At 44.1% G+C, this 21,095-nt stretch overlaps 1 protein-coding gene across 3 annotated transcripts in view; it reads right to left on the reverse strand.

Moving 5' to 3' along the window:
• Positions 1-8,118: 8,118 nt before the first annotated feature.
• Positions 8,119-21,095, reverse strand: part of LOC126543797 (uncharacterized) — a 47,609-nt gene continuing 34,632 nt past the window's right edge. For all 3 annotated transcript variants that reach the window (XM_050190921.2, XM_055061520.2, XM_050190920.3), the window contains 7 exons: positions 19,497-19,745; positions 18,309-18,466; positions 16,358-16,469; positions 15,613-15,894; positions 14,195-14,338; positions 12,337-12,433; positions 8,119-8,398 (listed from right to left, as the gene is read on the reverse strand). In XM_050190921.2, the coding sequence (XP_050046878.1) occupies positions 12,353-12,433; positions 14,195-14,338; positions 15,613-15,894; positions 16,358-16,469; positions 18,309-18,466; positions 19,497-19,745 (1,026 nt within the window). In that variant the 3' untranslated portion in view covers positions 8,119-8,398; positions 12,337-12,352. The remainder of the gene's footprint in view (positions 8,399-12,336; positions 12,434-14,194; positions 14,339-15,612; positions 15,895-16,357; positions 16,470-18,308; positions 18,467-19,496; positions 19,746-21,095) is intronic.

Consider the following 21,095-nt stretch of genomic DNA (forward strand, 5'->3'; position numbering starts at 1 on the left):
ACAGAACACGTTTCTGTATTTGGTTGTGCAACATTCTTCCGGCGTATAGCCATAAATTCTTTTGAAAGCAATTTGGTAGTTGCAGTAGTTAATACAGAAAGTTAGGCTAGTTGGAACCGTGACATTACTACGAAATTTCTAGCGTTAAACTAAATTCTGGAGTTTTACGTGCCGATACCACGATACGATTATGAGGCACGCCGTAGTTGGACACTCCGGAATAATTGTGACCGCCTCGGATTCTTTAATGTGCACACACTGCACGGCACACGTGTGTCTCCAGATTTCTCCCCCATCAAAATGAGGCCGCTGTGGCCGGGATCCGATCCCGCGCCCTCTGCCTTAGCAGCGCAACGCCACTACGCCACCAGGCTGGTGAAACTTTTAGTCTAAAAGAGGACATACGGCAAAAGTATAAAAGGCAACAGGACAGAATGACAGCAGAAGACCGGCGTTCCTTCTGTCTTGTTGCTTCCTATTCGTTTACCTTCTTTTCTCTATTCCACTAAACGCAGGGAAATTTCTTGAATATGTCTGATTATGTTAGGCGTAAAGTTAGGCGTAAACATTGAAAAGCGATTATTTTATGTTCCGCGAGTGCTTTTTTTTTTTTCAACACGACCGAGCTTAGCACGGACCAGCGTTAGAAAAATTATTCGACACGTGCACCCTGTCCGTATTGCTCCGCTTTTGTTCCAAACATGGACTTCTTGGTGCATTGCGCACGCCACATTTACACCTTGCAGCGATTACAGCGCAATAATCTTTTGGTGCAGGCTCTGTGCAACGCGAGGCTTAAGTTTCTTTTCGAAGCACCAGAAACGTCAAATGTCGTACATGTTTGATTTAACCGCCTCTTCTTATAGACAAGTTGAACACACAGACACGAGTCGAATATCGACGCGTATCCCTTACCATTCCAGGCCGCGAGCTTAACCGAATTAATACTAATCATTGCTATATAACGAATTTGCGAAGACAAATAACTTTCACAGTGTTAACGAGAAGAAAGGGGCTTAACCGAAGGGCCCGATTTTTATTAATCATATCATGAGAAGCCAACAATGGCACCAAGGAAAACATAGCGGAAATTACTTGTATATTTAATAATTGAAATAAAGAAACGATAAATTAATGGCAATCAAAGTGGATGAAAAAACAACTTGCTGCAGGGGGGGAACGATCCCACCTCTTCGCATTACGCGTGCGATGCTCCAATTGAACTACCGCGGCGCTGTTTGCCCATCCACTTTCTTGAGTATTTATGTGTTACTAATAGAACTAACCTTGGGAGTGTTAGCCAGCGCCACCACTAACAAACCTTGGCGGCGGATGTGGAACATCCTTTCTGCCGCAGGCGTCACGAGTACGTGATCTTTCTGGGTGAAGGCAACTGGTCAATAAACCCGCACGTGCTACCTGAAGGCATCAGTGTTGCCGGATTCGAGACCCTCGTTATGTAATAAACGAGAAGAAAGGGGATTAACCCAGGGGCCCGATTTTTATTCATTTTATTAATTTTCATTTTAATAATTCTATTTTAATTTATAGATATGTTTTTTATTAAAATCATGTGGAATAATTTCATAGTGTTAATATATACAAGATTTAGATTTCGCAAAAAGAATGTTATAAAAAGGGGCGAACGCCGCAAATCCACTTTCTACATGTACTACAAATCAGAAACACGAGCACCAGCTCTTGTGTTTGCTGACTGACCAAGGCTGATCGTAACTAGCAGGCATGCAAGAGTAACAGCTTCTGCTGTCGTCTTTTTTACAGCAAAGCTGTTTAGCTTAGCCCAGGCCTGCATGCATCCCCCGCATGCGTTCCCAGGGGTAGGGGGGAAGGGTACCCTGGTCGGCTTACGTGCGTATGGGCGACAGAATTGTTTGCGCCGGTCCCGGAGATGGCGCAATACCGGGCATGCGTTACCAGGTGTGGTATCCTGGCCGGCTTACAACCGTATCACGGCGCGTGACCAGGAATGCGTAGGCCGATCCCGGAGACAGTGCAATACCGGGCCTACCCGCGGCGGAGGTGAAGCAGCCTTACAGCACTCCGCCAACTTCCAAAAATAAGCTGAATATCTTGAGTCCAAATATAATCACACAAATTCGGCGTTGTAAGAGAAACACTATATATAGAAGGTGTTTCAAATGACACTTTATCTTTATCTTTCTTTATTTGTTGCCATTGTTAAAATACAATGACGGGGGCTAAGATAAAAGCTGCAATGAAGCAGCTTGAGGTGCCCTTAGCCCCCGTGTTACATGGTGGCAGTGAGTAGCGCAATCGACCGTACGCAAAGAACATACAATAAATATTAATAATACATATAAATATTAATTACAATCATCAATCAATTAAAGAGAATTTTCTATAACGGAACAAACAAAAAAGGAACAAAGGAACGAGATAAGGGCAAATAAAAGCAATGCAGATAGTACGAACCACCACATTACATACACTTGGCAATACGTGAATAAAAGTGAAAATCGCGTACACTTGACGATGCATAATTAAAGGTGAGGAGATACGATGGTCGATGAATATTGGAATAATTAAGAGAAAGAAAAGGACAAGCAAAAATTATGTCATTACAAACATTTAACAAGACACACATGTGAATACAAGTAAAAAAGAAATTACGCTTGATTCATTATTTAGGAGAAGGTTGTGATAAGTAACGACAGTTCTGAACGTGTTATGTTAATGATGTCAATGCCAGCGTCATGTAATGAATTAAGCAGTCTGGGTAATTTATTTTTCGTCATTTGCAAACTGTAGTTGGTTCTTGAGTGGGGTATAGACCAATATTCTCCGTGACGGGTGATATAGGCAGCTGTATTTCTTTGCAGACAAGCAATTTCATTAAATATGCTGTTTTCAGAGTTTGAGTTTGAGTGCCATATACGAAGGAGAGAGCGGTTGTATAGAGAGTAAATTGTAGGTATGTTGTATTGTTTAAAGAGGTGCTCACTGTGACTGTGATATGGCACGTTTGCAATGATACGTACGATCTTTTTCTGTAGTAAGTGTATTTTCCTGAGGTTAGTTTCAGTTGTTGTGCCCCACACAAGGTGTGTATAATTAATGTGTGATGCAAATAGTGAGTGGTAAATTAATATTTTTACGGGTGTTGGTAGACGATATCTATTCTTATTTAGCATTCCTGTGATACGGCTAAGCTTTTGTACTACAGAGTCTACTTGTCAATCCCAGTTTAGCGTACTAGAGAAGTATGTACCTAATACTTTAATTTCATTTACTATTCCTATGCTCCCATTGTTCATCTCTAAAGTGTGGCTTTGTGGAATCTTTGTGCCTTTCGCATAAAAGATTACGGCTTTGGTCTTATTTGAATTTAATTTTAGATAATTTTCTATAGACCATGAGGATATGTTCTGGAGAAACTCGTTTGCGCTGTTTATGAAACTAGTATAGGATGCCGATGAAATAAACACACTAGTATCGTGTGCATATATGATAAATTTTGCCTTGGGATAGATCAGAACAATATCGTTTATATATAAGTTAAAAAGCAGCGGTCCAAGAATGCTTCCTTGTGGGACTCCTGTTTTTATTTCTCCAGAAAACGATTTAAAGTTACTTATGTGCACATATTGCCGTCTTTTTTCTAAATATGACTTAACTGCAGTGGGAGGCCCCTGATACCATACGTATCGAGCTTTGTTAATAATAGGTTATGGTTAATATGATCGAAGGCCTGAGTAAAGTCTACAAAATATGCCTATTGTCAGTTGCTTCCTTTCAAAATTTTGCAGTATATGGTCTTTCTGGTGTAGTAGTGCTAACTGTGTTGATTTGTTTTTTTGAAAGCCATACTGAGCTTTCGTTACAACGCGATATTTTTCACAGAAGGATGTTAACTGGATCAATATTTTTTCCAGTCCCTTAGAAAAGTGCGGTAAAATTGATATGGGGCGATAGTTTTGGATATTGAGCCTGTCTGCCTTCTTATATATTGGAATTACTTTAGCAACCTTCATTTTTGACGGAAAGATGCCTTCAGCAATAGAGGTATTATAGATATGAACTAGAATGGGGGCTATACCGTGTATGACATATTTTATGGGTTTTATCTGCCGGCCATCTGAATCGCAACTTTTAGAGTTTTTCATTGCCATAAATACAGAGCAGACCTCGCCAACATTAGTTGGATGGAAGAAGATTGTGTTTGAGTTTCCGGGTAGGGAGAGAGTGGTTTTCGGGCGTGTATGCGCTTGTGTTTCTCTGTTCAGGAAGTATTCGTTAAAGGCATTCGCCATGTCTGTTTCGGACAGTAAACGATCTTCTAGACTAATTTTTTTCGATAGGTTCTGCGCGTTGTTTCCGCTCTAATATATTATCAAGGTTCCTCCACAGTTTTTCTGAGTTTCCATCACACAATAAAAAAGATTGTAGATAATAGTTATCTCTGGTTTTCCTTATTTCCTTGTTTACACTGTTCCTGTAAATTTTAAATTCTTTAAGATCAGCAATTTCACGAGTTTTAATGAATCTCGCGTACAACGTTTGGCGTCTTTTTATTTTCTTTAATATCTCTCTTGTTATCCATGGTTTTCTGCACGACTTGGGTTTATATTGTTTGACGGTGAAGTGTTTCTTATACACAACGAAGAATTTTTCAATGAAGATATTGTAGGCTCTTTCTGCATTATATTCCTCAAGTACGTCCTCCCAACTTACTCGTTGTAATTCTGTTTGAAACGCTGCCATTGTACGCTCATTGATGTTCTGAATATCCTAGTTATATTTTTGTAAACCTTCTTTAATTGACGCTCGATAAAACTGCATATTGGATTATGATCACCAACTGGGCTGCTTAAAACAGCGCTTTTCACATATGAAGACTCATAATTTGTAATAAATAGATCTAACGTACTCTCCGAGGACATTGTGATTCTAGTACTCGATTCTATAACATTTATACAACCGTTCGACAAGATTATATTTAATAAGTCATGCTCTCTAGCACTACATGCACTCATGTCAATGTTATAATCGCCGCCAAGGATCACTTTTTGCTTGTTTTCGCATGCATACGTCAACAGATGATCTACAAAAGTGAGGAACTCCTGCACGATAGCGTCTGGTAGCACACACTAAATATAACACCATCAGCTTGAATGCACAATGACTCGACATTGTGCGTTATTGTTGTAAAGTCTTCCAGTATGTCAAAAGGTATGGAATTTTTCACCAGCAGAGATACACCACCGCCGCGTCGAGTTGTTCTGTTCAAGCAAAGTGTTTACTTTTGCGGTAGTCGAAGAATATTAACATCATTTGAGTACCAGGTTTCACATAACATAATGACATCACAGAGGTCATTTATGTCATCGAAAAAGGTTTCTAGTTCACCAAGTTTGTTACAAGCAGATTGTACATTAATATGTTAACAGCTCACGCCTTTAACTGCAGCAAAAGAAGAAAACCATTTTTGTTTATCGATAAGACCGAGCTGCTCCATTGGAATTAGATCAGTAACACCAAAAACGAAGACTCAGGTGCTGATGGCCCGGAGTTCATTCACGTCTTTCACTACCGTCGCTGGTTCACCACTCGATTTGCGCATCAGCACCTTGTCATTTGAATGCCAAACAAACTGATAGTCTGCATTCTTCGCCCATTCTTTAGTGGCAGCAAGAAGCTTTCTGGTTCGTGAGGTTAGGTTTTCATTAATAACATTTAAATAACTTCATTAATAACATTTAAAAAACTTGCCTGTGCCAGATAGCACAATTATAGTCCATGAGCTGGTCTGCTTGAAATTGAAATGCATTATCGACTAATCAACAAAAAAAGAACGCTAATTAATTTTTAAGCTAATTATCATATGGCACCTATCGCAACTTACAAATTCTAGCGGGTGAGACTGCAAGGCCTATCCACCTGAAAATAATTGTATGGCTGACACCATTTACAATATATGCGCCGTCACGCTTGCGGTGAAGATGCACTGTCGTTCCACTTACTTTCGTAACAAAACGTCGTTTTTTGCACTGAAGGACAAAAGTAACTGAAACGCCAATGCATTTCTCCGCAAAGTTCGGGAATTCATATCTCGAAAGTGATGTGATTGTGAGAATTCCTTCTGAACTCCCCGGCTAGAATTTCTAAATTGCAATATGTGCCATAATTAGCCAGAAACTTAATTAGTGAACTTTTAATTCGTTGATTATGCATTTCAATGTTTGTGCAAGTGATGTCCGCCTCTTCGAGTAGACCAGTTCATGGACTAGAATTGTGCTATCTGCCACAGGCAATTTTAAAAATTTTCTGAAAGTGTTCGCTGAAACACCCGGGATATTAGAAAGTGCACTTAGCCTTGCAAGTTGGCCTTCATGCGCGATATTTGTTTCAAATCCTGCTTGACGAATAATGAAGGGGAAAGAGCGTTGCGACGGCGCCTGTACACGTGGCCTGCGCTTCTGTGGTTATGACGTCACGCGCGTCGGAGGTGCTTGCGCGGCTGCAGCAGCGGTTGCGGCAGATGCATGGGAGGTATACGGTGACCGCGGTGGCGGTTGTGTCGGCGCATTCTGGTGCCGTATTAAAAAAAAGTGATTTCATAATGTGTGCAGCCCATGCATGCAGCCTGCTGGTAATCCGTCCCCATTCGAATGTTGCGGCCCCACAAATTAAAAAAAAAAATTCGATGAAGACCAAAAGCCGTCGACCTCGATAACTCTGAGTCGAACAATAAAGCGCCGACAACGACCGCTGGCCAAGATAACTGTGGGCTTTGTTAGGTGTGCTAGTGGGCTACCTGTTTTTTTTTTATTTGTGATGTCTTGTTCATACTTTGCGGTGCAGCGGTCGAATTTCGTGGTGACGCTTTTTTTCTTATCGGTCGTGCCGAGTGGCCGTTGACGGCGGCGCGGTGGCGTCCGAAAAAATGACAAAGGGCAGAGAGAGTGGAAAGCGATCGTTGCAAAATATGCCCCTGGTTACAATGATGGGTGGTACAAGATTATATAAGGAAGACAGTTTTAAAAATGAAATTCTGGGATTTTACGTGCCAAAACCCCGATATGATTGTGACGTGGGCCGTAAGGGGGGACTCCGGATTTATTTTGGCCACCTGGGGTTTTTTAATGTGCACCCAGTGCACGCTACACGAAATACATTAAGGGAATAATAAAGCCTGTGTTCCGTGGAACGCCCCCCCCCCCCCCCCCCCCCCCTTTCAGTGGCGATTCCGACACACCGCAACTTTACGAGTCCTTCATCCAGATAATATCAGCGTTGTGGCGATGCGCTATTGCGCATGCACAGTAACGATATCTCGCAAGTGATCATTCGTTTGCACATTCGCACTTACGGTGGAAGAATAACCGTGTTTGCGCTCGAAGCGCACTGGTAATTTGTAGCGTCCGGGAAAATAAAAGCCCGGAATAGTGACCCGCTCTGTTATATGGTAACCTAAGTAAGGTGATTAACATCGTAATAACCGAAAATTGCAATTGTGGTACTGAAGTCCGGCACGTCATGTAAGTCTGGTTTAGAGCACGGTCTGTGGACACATCGTCACTATAATAAACCACATTTTTGCGATGTGCGAACGATGAGTACAACTTATTTGTACATTTGTCCGTCAGTCAGCAGTTTGTTTTTTTCGAAACAAACATCGAACTTACTTTTATCAGATACGCCTTAGGCAGCTCTCGTATTTCACGTTCTCCAAGTATGGCAGAAGTATGAAACGAATGCTTTGTGTTAACTTTGAATGTGGTAACGCGATTAGAAGAAATGTAGGCCTTGCATGACTGAAATAAGGAAAACATGTTTGCGGAATCCCGCAAGGTGCAGAAAAATGAAAACTGATTTTCCATATTTAGTGTCCCTGTGCTTCAAATTGTTGGTTAATTCGCCCTCGCGCTACACTCTGCTAGCCTCCTGGTTAGCTCGGATGGTAGAGCGACCGCCTGGGAAAGGCATTAGTCCCAGGTTCGAATCCCGGACGAGGCCGAATATTTCCTCAACTGCGAAGCTTTCTTTCTGAGAAATCCGCACTTTTGTAGCGTCATGCTAATTCTGGTGGATGAAAATTTTCCCCTTTCATGACTGAAACAGACATAACGGCGAAAGTATAGCATTAGGTGAACACTAGAAATTTATTAGTTCCTGCCAAATGAAAGAAATCTCTTCTCGCGAACTCCAACAACACTTTTTTTTTTCTCTCGGTCGCCTTATACAAAATTTGTAGCCAGCACACTATTACACGGTTTTTTTTTTATCTACAAGCACACATTTTCCAAGTAAAAAAACACGTGAACCTATGTGTTCGTTTACTGGTGAGTTTTCTTAATGTTACTGTTCAACCAGGATATCGACAGGGATCGAACCTTCTGCTGCGCAGCACCGCTTCCTACAAGAGAGAAAGAAAGAACAAAGTACACAAGAATCAACACTGAGTTTTCTGTTGGATATAGGAATAGTTGAAAAGGCAACAGCATGAAAGTTTGGCGAATTGACACTAATTTAACTGCAGCCCGCTCCAAGAACGAGGTATGTAAACCAAAAGAGGCGTTCTTTGTCACATTATCCCCTGTTCTTTATACGCAATGCAGCCGGGGACTGATAAGGTCATATAAAGGTTATACGTCGCGGCCAGGGCGGAAAGCGTAAGCTCTCCACTTTGAGTGCCGATTGCTACCACGCAGTGCGGAATCTGCTTCGAACGTCAAAAAATGAATGAATGTCACAGGAGCAACTATACTCGTTAAATGGCGCATATTAATGCACAGTAATGTGGAAATCTGCTTGTAAAGCGCAGAGCAGCTGAGCTACGACTCGATACAAGGCACCAAGTATATAATATATAACAAGGAACCCGATCATTTTGATAAGAATAAAATTACCGATTTTCACCGGAACCATAAGAGGTGATGAGTGCACCTTACAAACGCCGATTTCCAGATTTATGATGACATAGAAAAAAAGAAAGAAAATAAAGAAAGAATGAAAAGATAACTATTACATGCCACTTTTGAAATGATTGGCACTTTTTCGTGTTTCGCGGGCTTTCGTCCGGCACTTTTCGCAGGCTGCTTTCAGGTTTGGAAAAAACTTTTATGTAGCACGTATTGAGCAACAGAAAGCTGGGAATGGAATTTTTCAGGATGGTCTACAATTTCCTCATTGATGCTTTTGCTATGAATGTTATAATTAATTGATTAACTACTAATTACTAATAATGTGATTAATGGAAATACAAAATAGTCTGACTTGCTCCAAGTGATGGCAAACAACATTACCTCTTCTGTATAGCTACATGGCACTTCCAATATATATATATATATATATATATATATATATATATAATTTTGGCACAAGTTTCGTGGGACATCGTATAAGCCACACAGGGCAGCGTATCACTTTACGGAGGCTCAAGCATGGCCGTTGTTTATTAAGTAACCTGCCCGTGTTTTCTTTAGCCTGTAAGCGTGTTATCCAAAAACACGGGGCCAATGATAGTGCCACCGTAAATTCCACACCACACATTAACCGACCACTGATATTGCTGATGTCCCTTCAAAACCCAGTGAGGGTTTCAACGCTCCAATAGTGAGCGTTGTGGATGTTCACTTGGTCATTACGTGAAATGGTAGCTTCATGGGTCCACAGTATTTTGTTGACAAAGCCTCAGTCCTCTTCCACCTTAATTATAATCCAGTTTGCAAAGTGCTTTCGATTTTAGAAATAGCGGGGCTCCAACATCTGGTGCAGCTGCACGTGGTACGAATGAAGTTGCCTCCTCCCCATCTTAAGTACTCTCCACTCTGAAGACTGACACTCCAGCTTCAGCATTCTCGACCGCAAAAGCATCGCCACCCACACTCTCATGTGGTTCCCCGCTCACATGAGATCCGTCTTGGGAGGCCCCACAAACCTCAACGAGCTGGCCCACTCCAAGGCGCGAGGTCTCGCTTTCCGCGACCATGGAGAACTCCACCGCCGGCCCGCAGTGGTGGAGAACAGAGATCAACCGACCACATACAATGAAATTATGCAGCACTTTTATATCGGCAAGAGAGACTTTCCTCTTCCTTGCAAGAAGTTAAATAGAGCGCAGGCATTGTCCCTCAGATTATTGCAAACAGGCTCGTATCCCAGCCCGGCTTTATTCCACAAGCTTTAGCCCGACACTTATGCCACTAGTTCTTGCAGGCACTGCAACGACTTCGCTATCCTAGACCATATGCTCTGGCGTTGCCCCTCGTTACGAGGCACAGAGCAAATCAATGAGGAGAAGTGGCTCTCCGCTATCAAGAGCCCCGATGCCGGGGCGCAACAATGGGCTGTCCAGAGGGCCCACGATGCGGCGATCGGGCATGGCCTGACTGTCCCAACGTGGGAGCGGCTTGCAGCGCGCTGAGTCGCGTACCTCAGGACCTTCATTAAAGTTTTGCATCCATCCATCCATCCAGCTTCAGCACCCACACTACGAACACTTGCATGTGGGTCTGAAGAAGACTGACAGAATATCTGTCTCCACGTCCTCGCCCAGGATTGAAGATTTATGTTGTTTCTTCGTAAAAAGTCCCAGTCTGTCTCAGCGTTTCATATGCACGCACAATCGCCATTGAGCTCGGACGCGTACCTGGATGCCAGCGTTAAAATAGCTCAACTGCGCGCCTTCTATGTCTACTTGACACACCTAGAGCCAAAACCATATCCGCTCTTTCCTCATTGGAGTAAGCCATATCTGCTGATCACGTTGGTCACAGCCAAATAGCGTTGCTTTGGAGAACACACAGGGGTACGGGCGTCTGAAGAGCACTGGATATATTGCAGTCCGCTGGCATTGGTTCAAGCGAGGTACATAAGGTATGATCTACATCCGGTAAACTGGAACAGCCTGCAGGTTCTGACGGAACTGACGCGCCGGTCACAGTGCACAAGTGTGACGCGGCCACCCGATACTACGACCACGAAGCGATGCACACGTGCGGGGTGCGAGATCAAAAATCTATGGGCACTTTGCTGAGCTAAACTGCGATAGGCGAAAGCCTATCTATGACTGCCACTGCTGTTGTCTGAACTGTTCTACGAACGGACGCCGCCGTGGCCGCGAGCATGACATGCAATCACGGCCATATGGCTGCGAGGTTTGTCGCCGATGTCCGCGCTCCCCCACTCGCACAGCGCTACTGGCATGGCGCCTCCTCTCCTTGCTCCCCTCGCCGGTTATCACCGCTTTCCTGCGTCCACCACGGACTGCGCCCGTACGCCCATGAGCCACTAAAGGCTTATACGCCTTAAGAAGAAAGTCTGGTAGACAGTAAGTGTGAGAAGGAGAGCAGACGGGGCCAGTGCGAAAAGAGTCATCGTCTGAAGAAGACATGCGTAATCTTCCTTGAATATAGCCAAGGTTTTTTTTTTTACTACTAGTTTTGACCCCGTGTAATTTATCCGCTGTTATTCGAGCGCTAAGGTTTAAAGTTGTACAATCATCGTTCAATTCGAAAACTACCACAAGGTCATTTGTGTACAAAGGCAAAATTGTAGCAGTCGTCATCGCCCTCCATCGTTCCCACGCGCTTCGCCCTTTCCTTTTTTCAAGCAGAATCAAGACATACTGCTTTCGTCTTTTCTATTTCGTGGCCTTAGACGCTTTATCGCTTCTGCAACGCTCGGCCAGCAGCATGCATTTACACCGTCATGCGATAAGAGCCGCATGCCCAGATACCTACACTAGGCATAACGCCCTGTCATAGAGAAAGAAATTCAATTTTCTTTCTCTATGGCCCTGTCGCGGGCAAGTCTCGCTGCAGCCGACCTTGTTCATTCATCGCACGCTTGAGAGCAGCACAATAACATTGCGCAAGAGCCCCGCCACGTGGTATTTTTTTTTTCATATTTCACGGGCTTTCTTTGGAACGCGGAAAAAAGGACCACGTGAGATATATCGCGTTGGAAACAATTTACTGAGAGGTTTCTCAAGGTGTTCTACAACTTTGCGTATCACACTTGGGGTCTGCAGCCAATACTTAAATAGTTGATTAATTAAACATAAGTAATACATTAGATAAGGGGAAAATAAAAAATAGCCTGAGTAACTCTAGGCTTGTGCGAACATTATGCATTCGGTTCAACTCGTGTTCGGAGTGCCTCTCATTTTTAAAACTTTGGCTCAAATTATGTGGGGCAACCTGTATATATATTGAAAGAAGTGCAGGCGCACGTAGAAAAGCAAAAATAAACATTCTTTCCTAGTCAACACAATTGTGGAAACAGCAGCATTGTGTTTCACGCTCACGAGAACAAACGAGGAAGCGAAGTCTACATGTGATCGTGACTTACGCCGACTTTTTTGAAGCTAGTGGCAAGTCGTGCACGTCGGGTGGCATTTGACGCCGCCCACACCGCATCTGCAACCACCGCTTATGTCGCCGACACCCTGCGAAGGAGGAGCCAAACAGGATTCTTATAGCTATATGATGCTGCAATGAACATGGTCCTCGGACGTCTATGGCTACATCTGCGCGATCAGAGCAGTTCAAGAACAGATCCAAATTTCGATGGATCAGGAGGAGGCTCAGGACTGTGACCCATGCGATTACATCGACTACATGACGCAACTTAAACATTTGAAGTAGGTGTTGAATGCAAAGTTTCTGGCTCGTGCGCTTACGTCTCGGCTCACCGTCCACTTTAAAAGAGAATGCAGGCCTAAGGATGTGATCACGCTGATTCCTACCACAGAACTATTTTATACGCAAGGTACCGTCCATCTTTAATCTACCTTGTCGCATTAGCAATATCGTGAGCCAATATGCTGTAGCACTGCAAGCTATATAGTATCGCTGCCACTGTAGTAGTATTATGTGCCGGATAGTGATAATTCTTGGAGGTCAAAGTGCGACTTGTTTTTCCATAATCGCACTCAAAATTACAGGGTCCCTTAAGATCTCTCTTAAGAGGGGAACAGCGAAAGCCTACTCTTCCTCCTCTTATTATTCGTCGCTTTCTCTTTGCATCTTTTCTTTGTTTTAGTCATTACTGCTCACTACTAAGCATTTTTAGTCATTGGTAATCAGTTGTGGTCATTACAAGCCGTCGTTAGACATGTTGGTCATATCCTAGTCAGTAGTAGTCATTTCAGTCATTATTAGTCATTACTGCTCACTACTAAGCATTTATAGCGATTTGTAATCAATTGTAGTCAGTACAAGCCGTCGTTAGACATGTTGGTCATATCCTAGTCGACAGTAGTCATTACAAGTCATTTTAGTCATTATTAGTCATTACTGGTCATTACTAAGCATTTTTAGTCATTTCTAATCAATTGTAGTCGTTACAAGTTGTCGTTAGACATATTGGTCATTTCAGTCATTACTTGTCATTACTAGTCATTACAAATCATTTCAGTCATTATTAGTCATTAGTGCTCACTAGTAAGCATTTTAGTCATTTGTAATCAATTGTGGTCATTACAAGCCGTCGTTAGACATATTGGTCATTTCGTAGTCATTAGTAGTCATTACAAGTCATTAGTAGTCATTACTACTCATTACTAGACATTTCTAGCCATTTCTAATCAGTTGTAGTCATTACAAGCCGTCGTTAGACATATTGGTCATTTCGGAGTCATCAGAAGTCATTACAACTCGTTAGTAGTCATTATTAGTTATTACTAGTCATTATTAAACTCTACCTATCTCCATTGTAACGTTGTCATTCACTAACTCTCACTATCAATCATTTTTCATTCTTTAATCTGTCTTTAATCTGTCTTCATATGGCGTGATGACGCTCTGGCGGAAACTCCGGCGGTCAGGTCTGCTGACACAAACTTCACCATGAGCCTAGGCTTTCGCTTTACTAAAGCTTTCTAAAGGTGGGTGGCATTCGATGTATCGTTATACATTTTTCCTTGCGATAGTTGCAATGAGTGCCAAGAAATCGTGAAATCGAAGCGTCCTTTGCAATAACTGGACATACTAGTAAAAAAGCTTGCCGTTTCATTCCGAATCAGAAAGAAAGGAGCCCTCGCGTCACTCTTAGTGGCACGTCCAACCTGATACAATCCCACTCTCGCACTATAGCAACAAAAAAAAAAAAAATGATGGTGGCTTTCGAGTTCAGGGCCCGTCTGCGCTGAGCCAAGGGTTGTGGTTAGGAGAGGAAATAAAGAAAGAAAAACGACCACGACACTCACATTCGGGCCCCATCGAGCTCCTCTGGTGGCCCAACACAACTGAGTCTGGCATGAGGTGCACACCATGAAATCACACCCGGACCGTTTGATGATGACAACGCGGCACTGAGGGCATCGCATCGCTTGCTGGGTTTTGAGCATTTCCTGCGTCAAGAAAAGCTCCCCCTGTTCACTGCTTCTCATCACCTGAACTGCGACAGCTCAAGCAATGTTCAACTCCCGTCCTTCCGCTATAGCTCACCTACTGGGCGTACCTTGACAAGCATTTACTTACCGACAGCACTTAGTTCGTCCCTTATACGCCCAGCATAACTAATCGCTTTAAATCACACATATTCACACGCACGGCTGGATTAAGCTTGGAGAAAAGAAATGCCCTGAAGGAATGCGCTGAAGAAAACGCTATTTCAGACCCTTTGTGCAAGGAAGCAAACACTTGTATTCACCAAATCAACTAAATGTACAAGCTGCGCTTTCATATGCTAAAGTTAGCTACCATTATTTTATTGACAGGCGTTTGTCGTTTCCTTGGCGCTTTATGTAATCTCTTTTATCTCTCTACATTCTGTTACCGTTACTTCTACAACCCTATGCTTAATAATAACTGCATGTCGATTTGTTCTGGATCGCCCTCTGTTGAGTGTTTCAGCCTGTCAAGTTGGCTGCGAGCAATTTTCCCCAATAAATTTCACCACGAAATAACCAAAATAACTTTTTGATCCATACATTGCAGCAGTACAAAATAGAGCGTGTAATTGGGACTTTATGCATGCAGATCCCCTGAAGACAAACCTTGACGTCTCATCCGGAAGGACTATAGTGGTACGCGAAACGTCACGACGCACAGAAGTAACATGAAAGCATAGTTCGGCAATATAAATGGAAATCACTCAAGCTCACTCACAAAAATACCTTTCTCGCTTTTTTTGCTTAGGGTTCGCTCGGACTCAGACTCACCGAAATTTTACTTAGCCAAGCTCACTTGGACTAAAAATTTTATTCTGGTTTCTACGTGCCAAAACCACGATATGATTATGCGGCACGCCGTAGTTGGTTAGGGAAATTCCGGATTAATTTTGACCGCCCGGGGCTCTTCAACGTGCACCCAATGCACGGTACACGAGCGTTCTTGCATTTCGCCCTCGTTGGGTCATTGGGACTCATCAAAATTCTACTCAGCCGGGCTCACTCAGACTCACGGGTTGGTCCGAGTCTCAGGGAATCTACTCATGAGGGAGTTTGCCGACCTGCATATGCCTGAAAGTGGCCTGTTTGTGATGTCAAATGTGCCCGCGCAGACCTCACAACGGCAGAGACCTTGCTCGTCCGCACCATACACGAAATCAAAGTGACGTCACGCGATGGTGCATGAAAGTTCGAGAGATAAAAAAAAAAATGGAGGAGGGCGAAAGGGTCACCTCGAGAAAGTTGAGCGAGGCCTTGGCCGCTGCGTCATTCTGGGCCCTGATCTTCAAGTCTTCCTGATATTGGGCGCATTTCATGCCCTCGTGAATAGCCTCGCAGCGGAGGCAATTCTCCTTGCCGCACACGGGGCACTGGAAGAGCTCGACGTCGCGGTCGTGCAAACACCAGCCCCGGCAGTCGGGCGTCTTGCAATGGAACGCCGGCTCTTTGCTTTTGTTCTCAGCCTCGCGCAGGCTCCTGTCCTGCAGTGCGTCGTAGTCGTCCTTCGACAGGCACTGGGAAATGGCGATAATAGTTTTTGAAATGAAGAACTTGTGCTCCGCATTGCGAAATTGGGCATTAGCGTCTGCGCCACGTCTGTGCGCAATAGTGCACAACAGAGAGATCACAACTGCAATGCGCACATCGTTTTCGATGTGTCAGTTTCAGTAACACGGGCGCAACAAAGGTATGGCGTGTAGTCCTCTATAAGTTCCGGCGCTACTGCACGCATTATGACCAGAGCTGCTGCTGGATCGTTCTCCGATACTCCTGTGACACACAAGAACCGAAGCTCTGGTCACCGTTGGCGCTTTCGACAACGGCAATTCACTCGCACTGCACCATGTACAAGCAGACAACGGCTGATTGATGATGAAAGCTACATTAGTGTTTCAAATTAAGTTAGGCGTGCCCTTTTCCAACTCTAGAGCAAAAGGTTGGCGCGCGCAATAATCGTTATCTAATAATGTTCCTTACCGCCCTGAGGTCGCTGTCAAAAACAGTCATCTGGCAGGGTACTTGGTCATCGAAGCAGGGGCATTGAACTTCAGCTGTTGGGGAGTTCTTGGCAGTGTTGGCCAGGCATTCTCTGAAAATACCGCATGCTAGGACAAGAGGCCTCAATATGCCAAGTGTTGACAGGCAAGTAATTCTCTGGATGGTTGAGTATTTATAAATGGTCCGGAGAAAGAACATGTACGCTCACATATTCTTAACGCCAGTATACGCTCGAAGGAACATTATTTTACGCGAATCTGTGTTTATTGCGCCATTGAGCACTCGCCGGCAATGTTTAACTACAGCCCTAGTGTGCTGACCTTTAGTTTGTTTTTCTCGCGCAGATTTTCTTTTTACCATTTATATACCTTGGCTGTATCCATATCAAGTTGAAAGTCCTCCTAGTGGCAGTGCTGACATCTTCACTTTTGTCTAACGTCAATGTTTTATCGTGCGCAGTCGAGTAATTAATTACAATGTGCTAATTCTTTAATGTATGCTCGGTCACATCGTGGGAATGCTGATCAGGCGCTTATACAAATGGGGGAATTCGGTCTGCAGAAACGTGCACAGAATGTTGTACGCCTCATCTGCGACTGCACGCTCTTTAGCGCGTGCACACTAACTCTGCTACCGTACACAAGTGGGAAAACTGACGGCTGTTAAAGCGAATGAAGGCTGGGGAAACAAGGCTGACGCTTCTAAGTCGCTTGGAACGACGCTATTAGACATGCACGTTTAATAGAGTTGTGCTGCTTCAACTAATTTGCGGCGAGTTGCGGTTCCCGCGTGTTGGTTGTCGAAGCAATGTCAATTTCACTATTTTTTCGGATGCGTGGCGTCTGTGCTACCTCAACATACTGAAGTTATCTGCATCGCCGTTGACAGCATTTTTTTTTTTTTTTACTGTCCTTCTGACACATGACATACGCTGCAATATCGATCTCGTAGGTGCAGTCGCACACATAGCTCGAACATGTGAGCTTCGCACTTGAGCTGCAGTACACCGCGACGTCATTTACTTATGTGTCGTCACTGCACGTACAGCAAAGTAGCGCAAAGAATAATATGGCATGTGGAGGATCGTTGCCTCACAGCCGCAAAGTGCACGTCACACTTTGTTTCATAGGGCCAAAATCAAGCGCTGTGGCTCTTGTATTCATGGTGCTGCGATGCAAGACTCAGGACAGGGCGCGATGAATTGAGACGCCGAGACACAGTTCATCACGTCCTGTCCTCAGTTCCGCATCGCAGTGCAGTGTTCCACCATATCTCGGAACCAAGTGGCCCACTACAACACACCATTGGTCTCCATATTCAGACTTATAAATGCTTCACAGAGGCAGGTGAGGCAGACCTGAACATAGAATGGGGTTACTGTTGGGCATAATAGACGCACGATTGGCGCCTATTTCGGCAGCAAATGGCTTGAGTGCCGCAGGTGTTCCTAGCCTTGAGCGAAAATGATTGAGAGGTTCATCCTCTTCGTAATGCGGCTTGGCGTTAGCGGTTGTTGGTATTCTCTAATAACGTGAAAATATCAGCCACGTAAAAATTGGTCACACGAAGTTTTTTTATTCAAAGCGTTTTATCTTGATATAGATTATATCTTACCTAACTGCGATTCGTGTTGACCGGTGTTACCATGAATGGCGTTTGTATACATGTACAGAGTTGTATGCCCTCAAGAAGTTTGACAGCATGGCGTTTGTTGGTCACGGACGCTTCAGAAGTTGCGGAAAATAAAGCGTCAATGGTTGGTGTCTAACGTGACTTAGTGAACATGCGTGCATGTTTAATTTGCCTTTCCATTGATAATTTCAGGCGTCCGAAGCTAGCTGGTAAGGATGTGCGCTTACAAAATTGACAGGATCCTTTACAGTACCGCCAAGTGCAAACCTTGTATCAGTTTGACTCGGTATGTACTTACCCGCACACCTTGTGGTGACAGTTCTTGAGAATAATCCCCTTGCCGGGTTCTACTTCCACGACACAGATGGCACATTCAAATTCCTGGGATGTGGACACAACGTCTTGCTCGTAAGCAGCGATGTGCTCCAGCAATCGCTTTTCCTTCTCGCGGGGGTCCTAACGAGGGAAGCAAATGTACTATGTGAGGACACTTCACAGTAACAGCTACACATATATACTGTTATATACAGGGCCTAAACACGCAATGCCAATGCTGCGGAGGCATTGTTTTCTTAATAATGGTAAAACTGTGCAAATGTGCGAAATTGTAGCTTTATCTTTCCTCTTAGCAAGGCACACAGAGACAAGGAAACATGCAGATTTACGTTCTACAGACATTATGCAGAAGTACCATCAAACGTACATGGAAGCTGCCGTTGTCATGGATTCGCATATGAAGCTGCCAGTAAACATCAAACGCCTTATTTTCAAGCTGCAGAAATCTGCTAAGCTACGCAATGGTCAAATCATTCTAGGGAATTTATGTGCCTCATGCTTTGGTCTTGCGATGGGACAGCATGCTTCTTCTACCTCGATCCTCGTATTCATTTCACGCTTAATCTCTTTCAGTACAATATAAACACCAACTAGCCCAGCAAGGACTCGTCTTGTATCTTGCGCTACAAGTGAATGCCTACGTTAGGGACGTCCCAAGGCCTTTATTATCAACCGCTAAAAAGCAGTTCTAAAAAAACAACCAGGATGAATATATATATGAGCTTAATACGGAGTTTTAGATTTTGCGCATTCAAAGCTCGGGGGGCACGAACTGCCGGAAGTAAAAAGAATGCAAGCAGGTATACAAAAGAACGCAAACAGGGAGTGCCGCTTTGAGTACGCAAAGGTTTGCAAAGCCGCTTGGGTACGCAAAATTTATTCTCCCTAAAATATCCGCTTGCCCGCGATAGCGTTCCGTACAGCGGCTTAGCATTCGTACAGACACAACTGCAGAGAGCACGAATGTGCCTGAGCCAAAGTGTGACCGACGGACGGACGAACAGGATCGGTCCACTGCCTTGCTCATGAGTGCTGTTCGCGGTATAAAAGAACCACGCACATGCTTTCCAAGCAACGCCTCTTTCACTTTGCCAGCAATAAATACGGAGCGTCACGACGATACATTCAGGCCGCTTGCACGACCACTTACTTCGAGCTTCCCAGCGTCCATGTCGTCCACAAGTTTCCTCAGGTACTGCTCGCACGTCATGCCGTCGTGAACTGCACGGCACGTCCAGCAGTTCCGTCTTCCGCAAAATGGACAGACGTAAAAATCTATTCCTTTCCTTGCACCAAAAGGAATTTTCTCCCTTTGAGTGGGACATTTCTTGTTGAAACATTCAGCGGGAAACCAGTTACTCTTCCTTCTCATGTACTGGAGCGTTTCTCGGGAAACGTGCTGAAATCAACAAATACACACACAATCGAATGTCCTATTACTTCTGTCGTATAGGAAGAGAACTGTCAGATGCTGCCTTTCAGTGAAGCAACAGGTAACGTGTAATTACGTTTGTTTGTTATTAACCCATACAATTGCACTACAATTACAGGTGTCAAAAAAATTGCTAGTTTCAAGAGAATTACAGAATAGGACAGGCCCTGTTATGTACGTAGGTACATAGAAATATTGCTTTGTGCCGCCGGTTTCTCCGCATTGGATTCAGAGCTGATAGGAATAAAAGCAATCTCGTACCTAGGTAAATACAGACACGATCTTTTGTACAACTGTGACAATGGGAAGCTTTTACAGTCTGTACAGTAAGACATTCAAGTTTTCCATTTGAACACATTTGCAGCTTATCTTTGGGAGAAGCATTACGGTAGTAGAAGTGCGCTGATGCGGAACAGTGCTCCCACAAGTTCTGTCTTGACCATAACGCTTTCGCCGGTCGCGTTGAAACAGAAGTGCTCAATAACGCATGCTTAAATATGGTTGGTTGCTTCTAAGTGCAGAGGACTGCAACATAAAATCTGGAACGTTATGGCAGTGGCTGACGGAGTACATGTCGTGTGCAGCGCATGGTTTAAGAGCTTCGAGTATTCATCGTTACAAAGCATTGCTCGTGTCCCCACGTATGTAGCATACCTGCCAACTCTGCCGGTTTTTTCGTAAAGTGTACGAATTTGGGCTAGCTTTATGTTTTCGAAGGGTGCGTCAATAGTTAAAAAAATTATGTTCTTGAGAAAGTTTTGCTTGGCGGTGTCTGAACATTCTGTCGCAGGTCTTATGACAGTGAAAGGATGCAAGAGGCGTCCCTACTCCGAACAAGTTTATACGCACGAGTGACTGAAGCATGAGAAGTCGGCGACAGCAAAGTCGCTAAAAAGTCACGGTGATCGAAAAAAAAATTTAATCAAAACCCATCGTTGATTATGATGTCATTCGAACCATTTATGTATGTTACTGAGGACGTAAACATGTGCAAAGAGTGGCGACGATGGTGTGACGACTTCTACATGACCACCATAGGATGAAGACGCCAGAGTAAAGACGCTGGTATGACGACGGTGGTATTACGATGGCGGCTTTGACGACGACTAGCTGACGACCCTAATATGACCCCGCTGGAGTGACAAAGACGGCGCCGCAACGATGATGGTGCAACGAAGACGGCGTGACAACGTGATGCCGTGATCGGGCGATACCGATGGGATGACGATGTTAAACTGGTTACGATGCGATGACGACGACGGCGTATCTACGATGGCATGACGACAAAGGGATGACGAAGGTGGATTCACGACTACG

The sequence above is a fragment of the Dermacentor andersoni genome, chromosome 1, assembly GCF_023375885.2.
Source record: "Dermacentor andersoni chromosome 1, qqDerAnde1_hic_scaffold, whole genome shotgun sequence".
In the NCBI taxonomy this organism is placed as follows: domain Eukaryota; kingdom Metazoa; phylum Arthropoda; class Arachnida; order Ixodida; family Ixodidae; genus Dermacentor; species Dermacentor andersoni.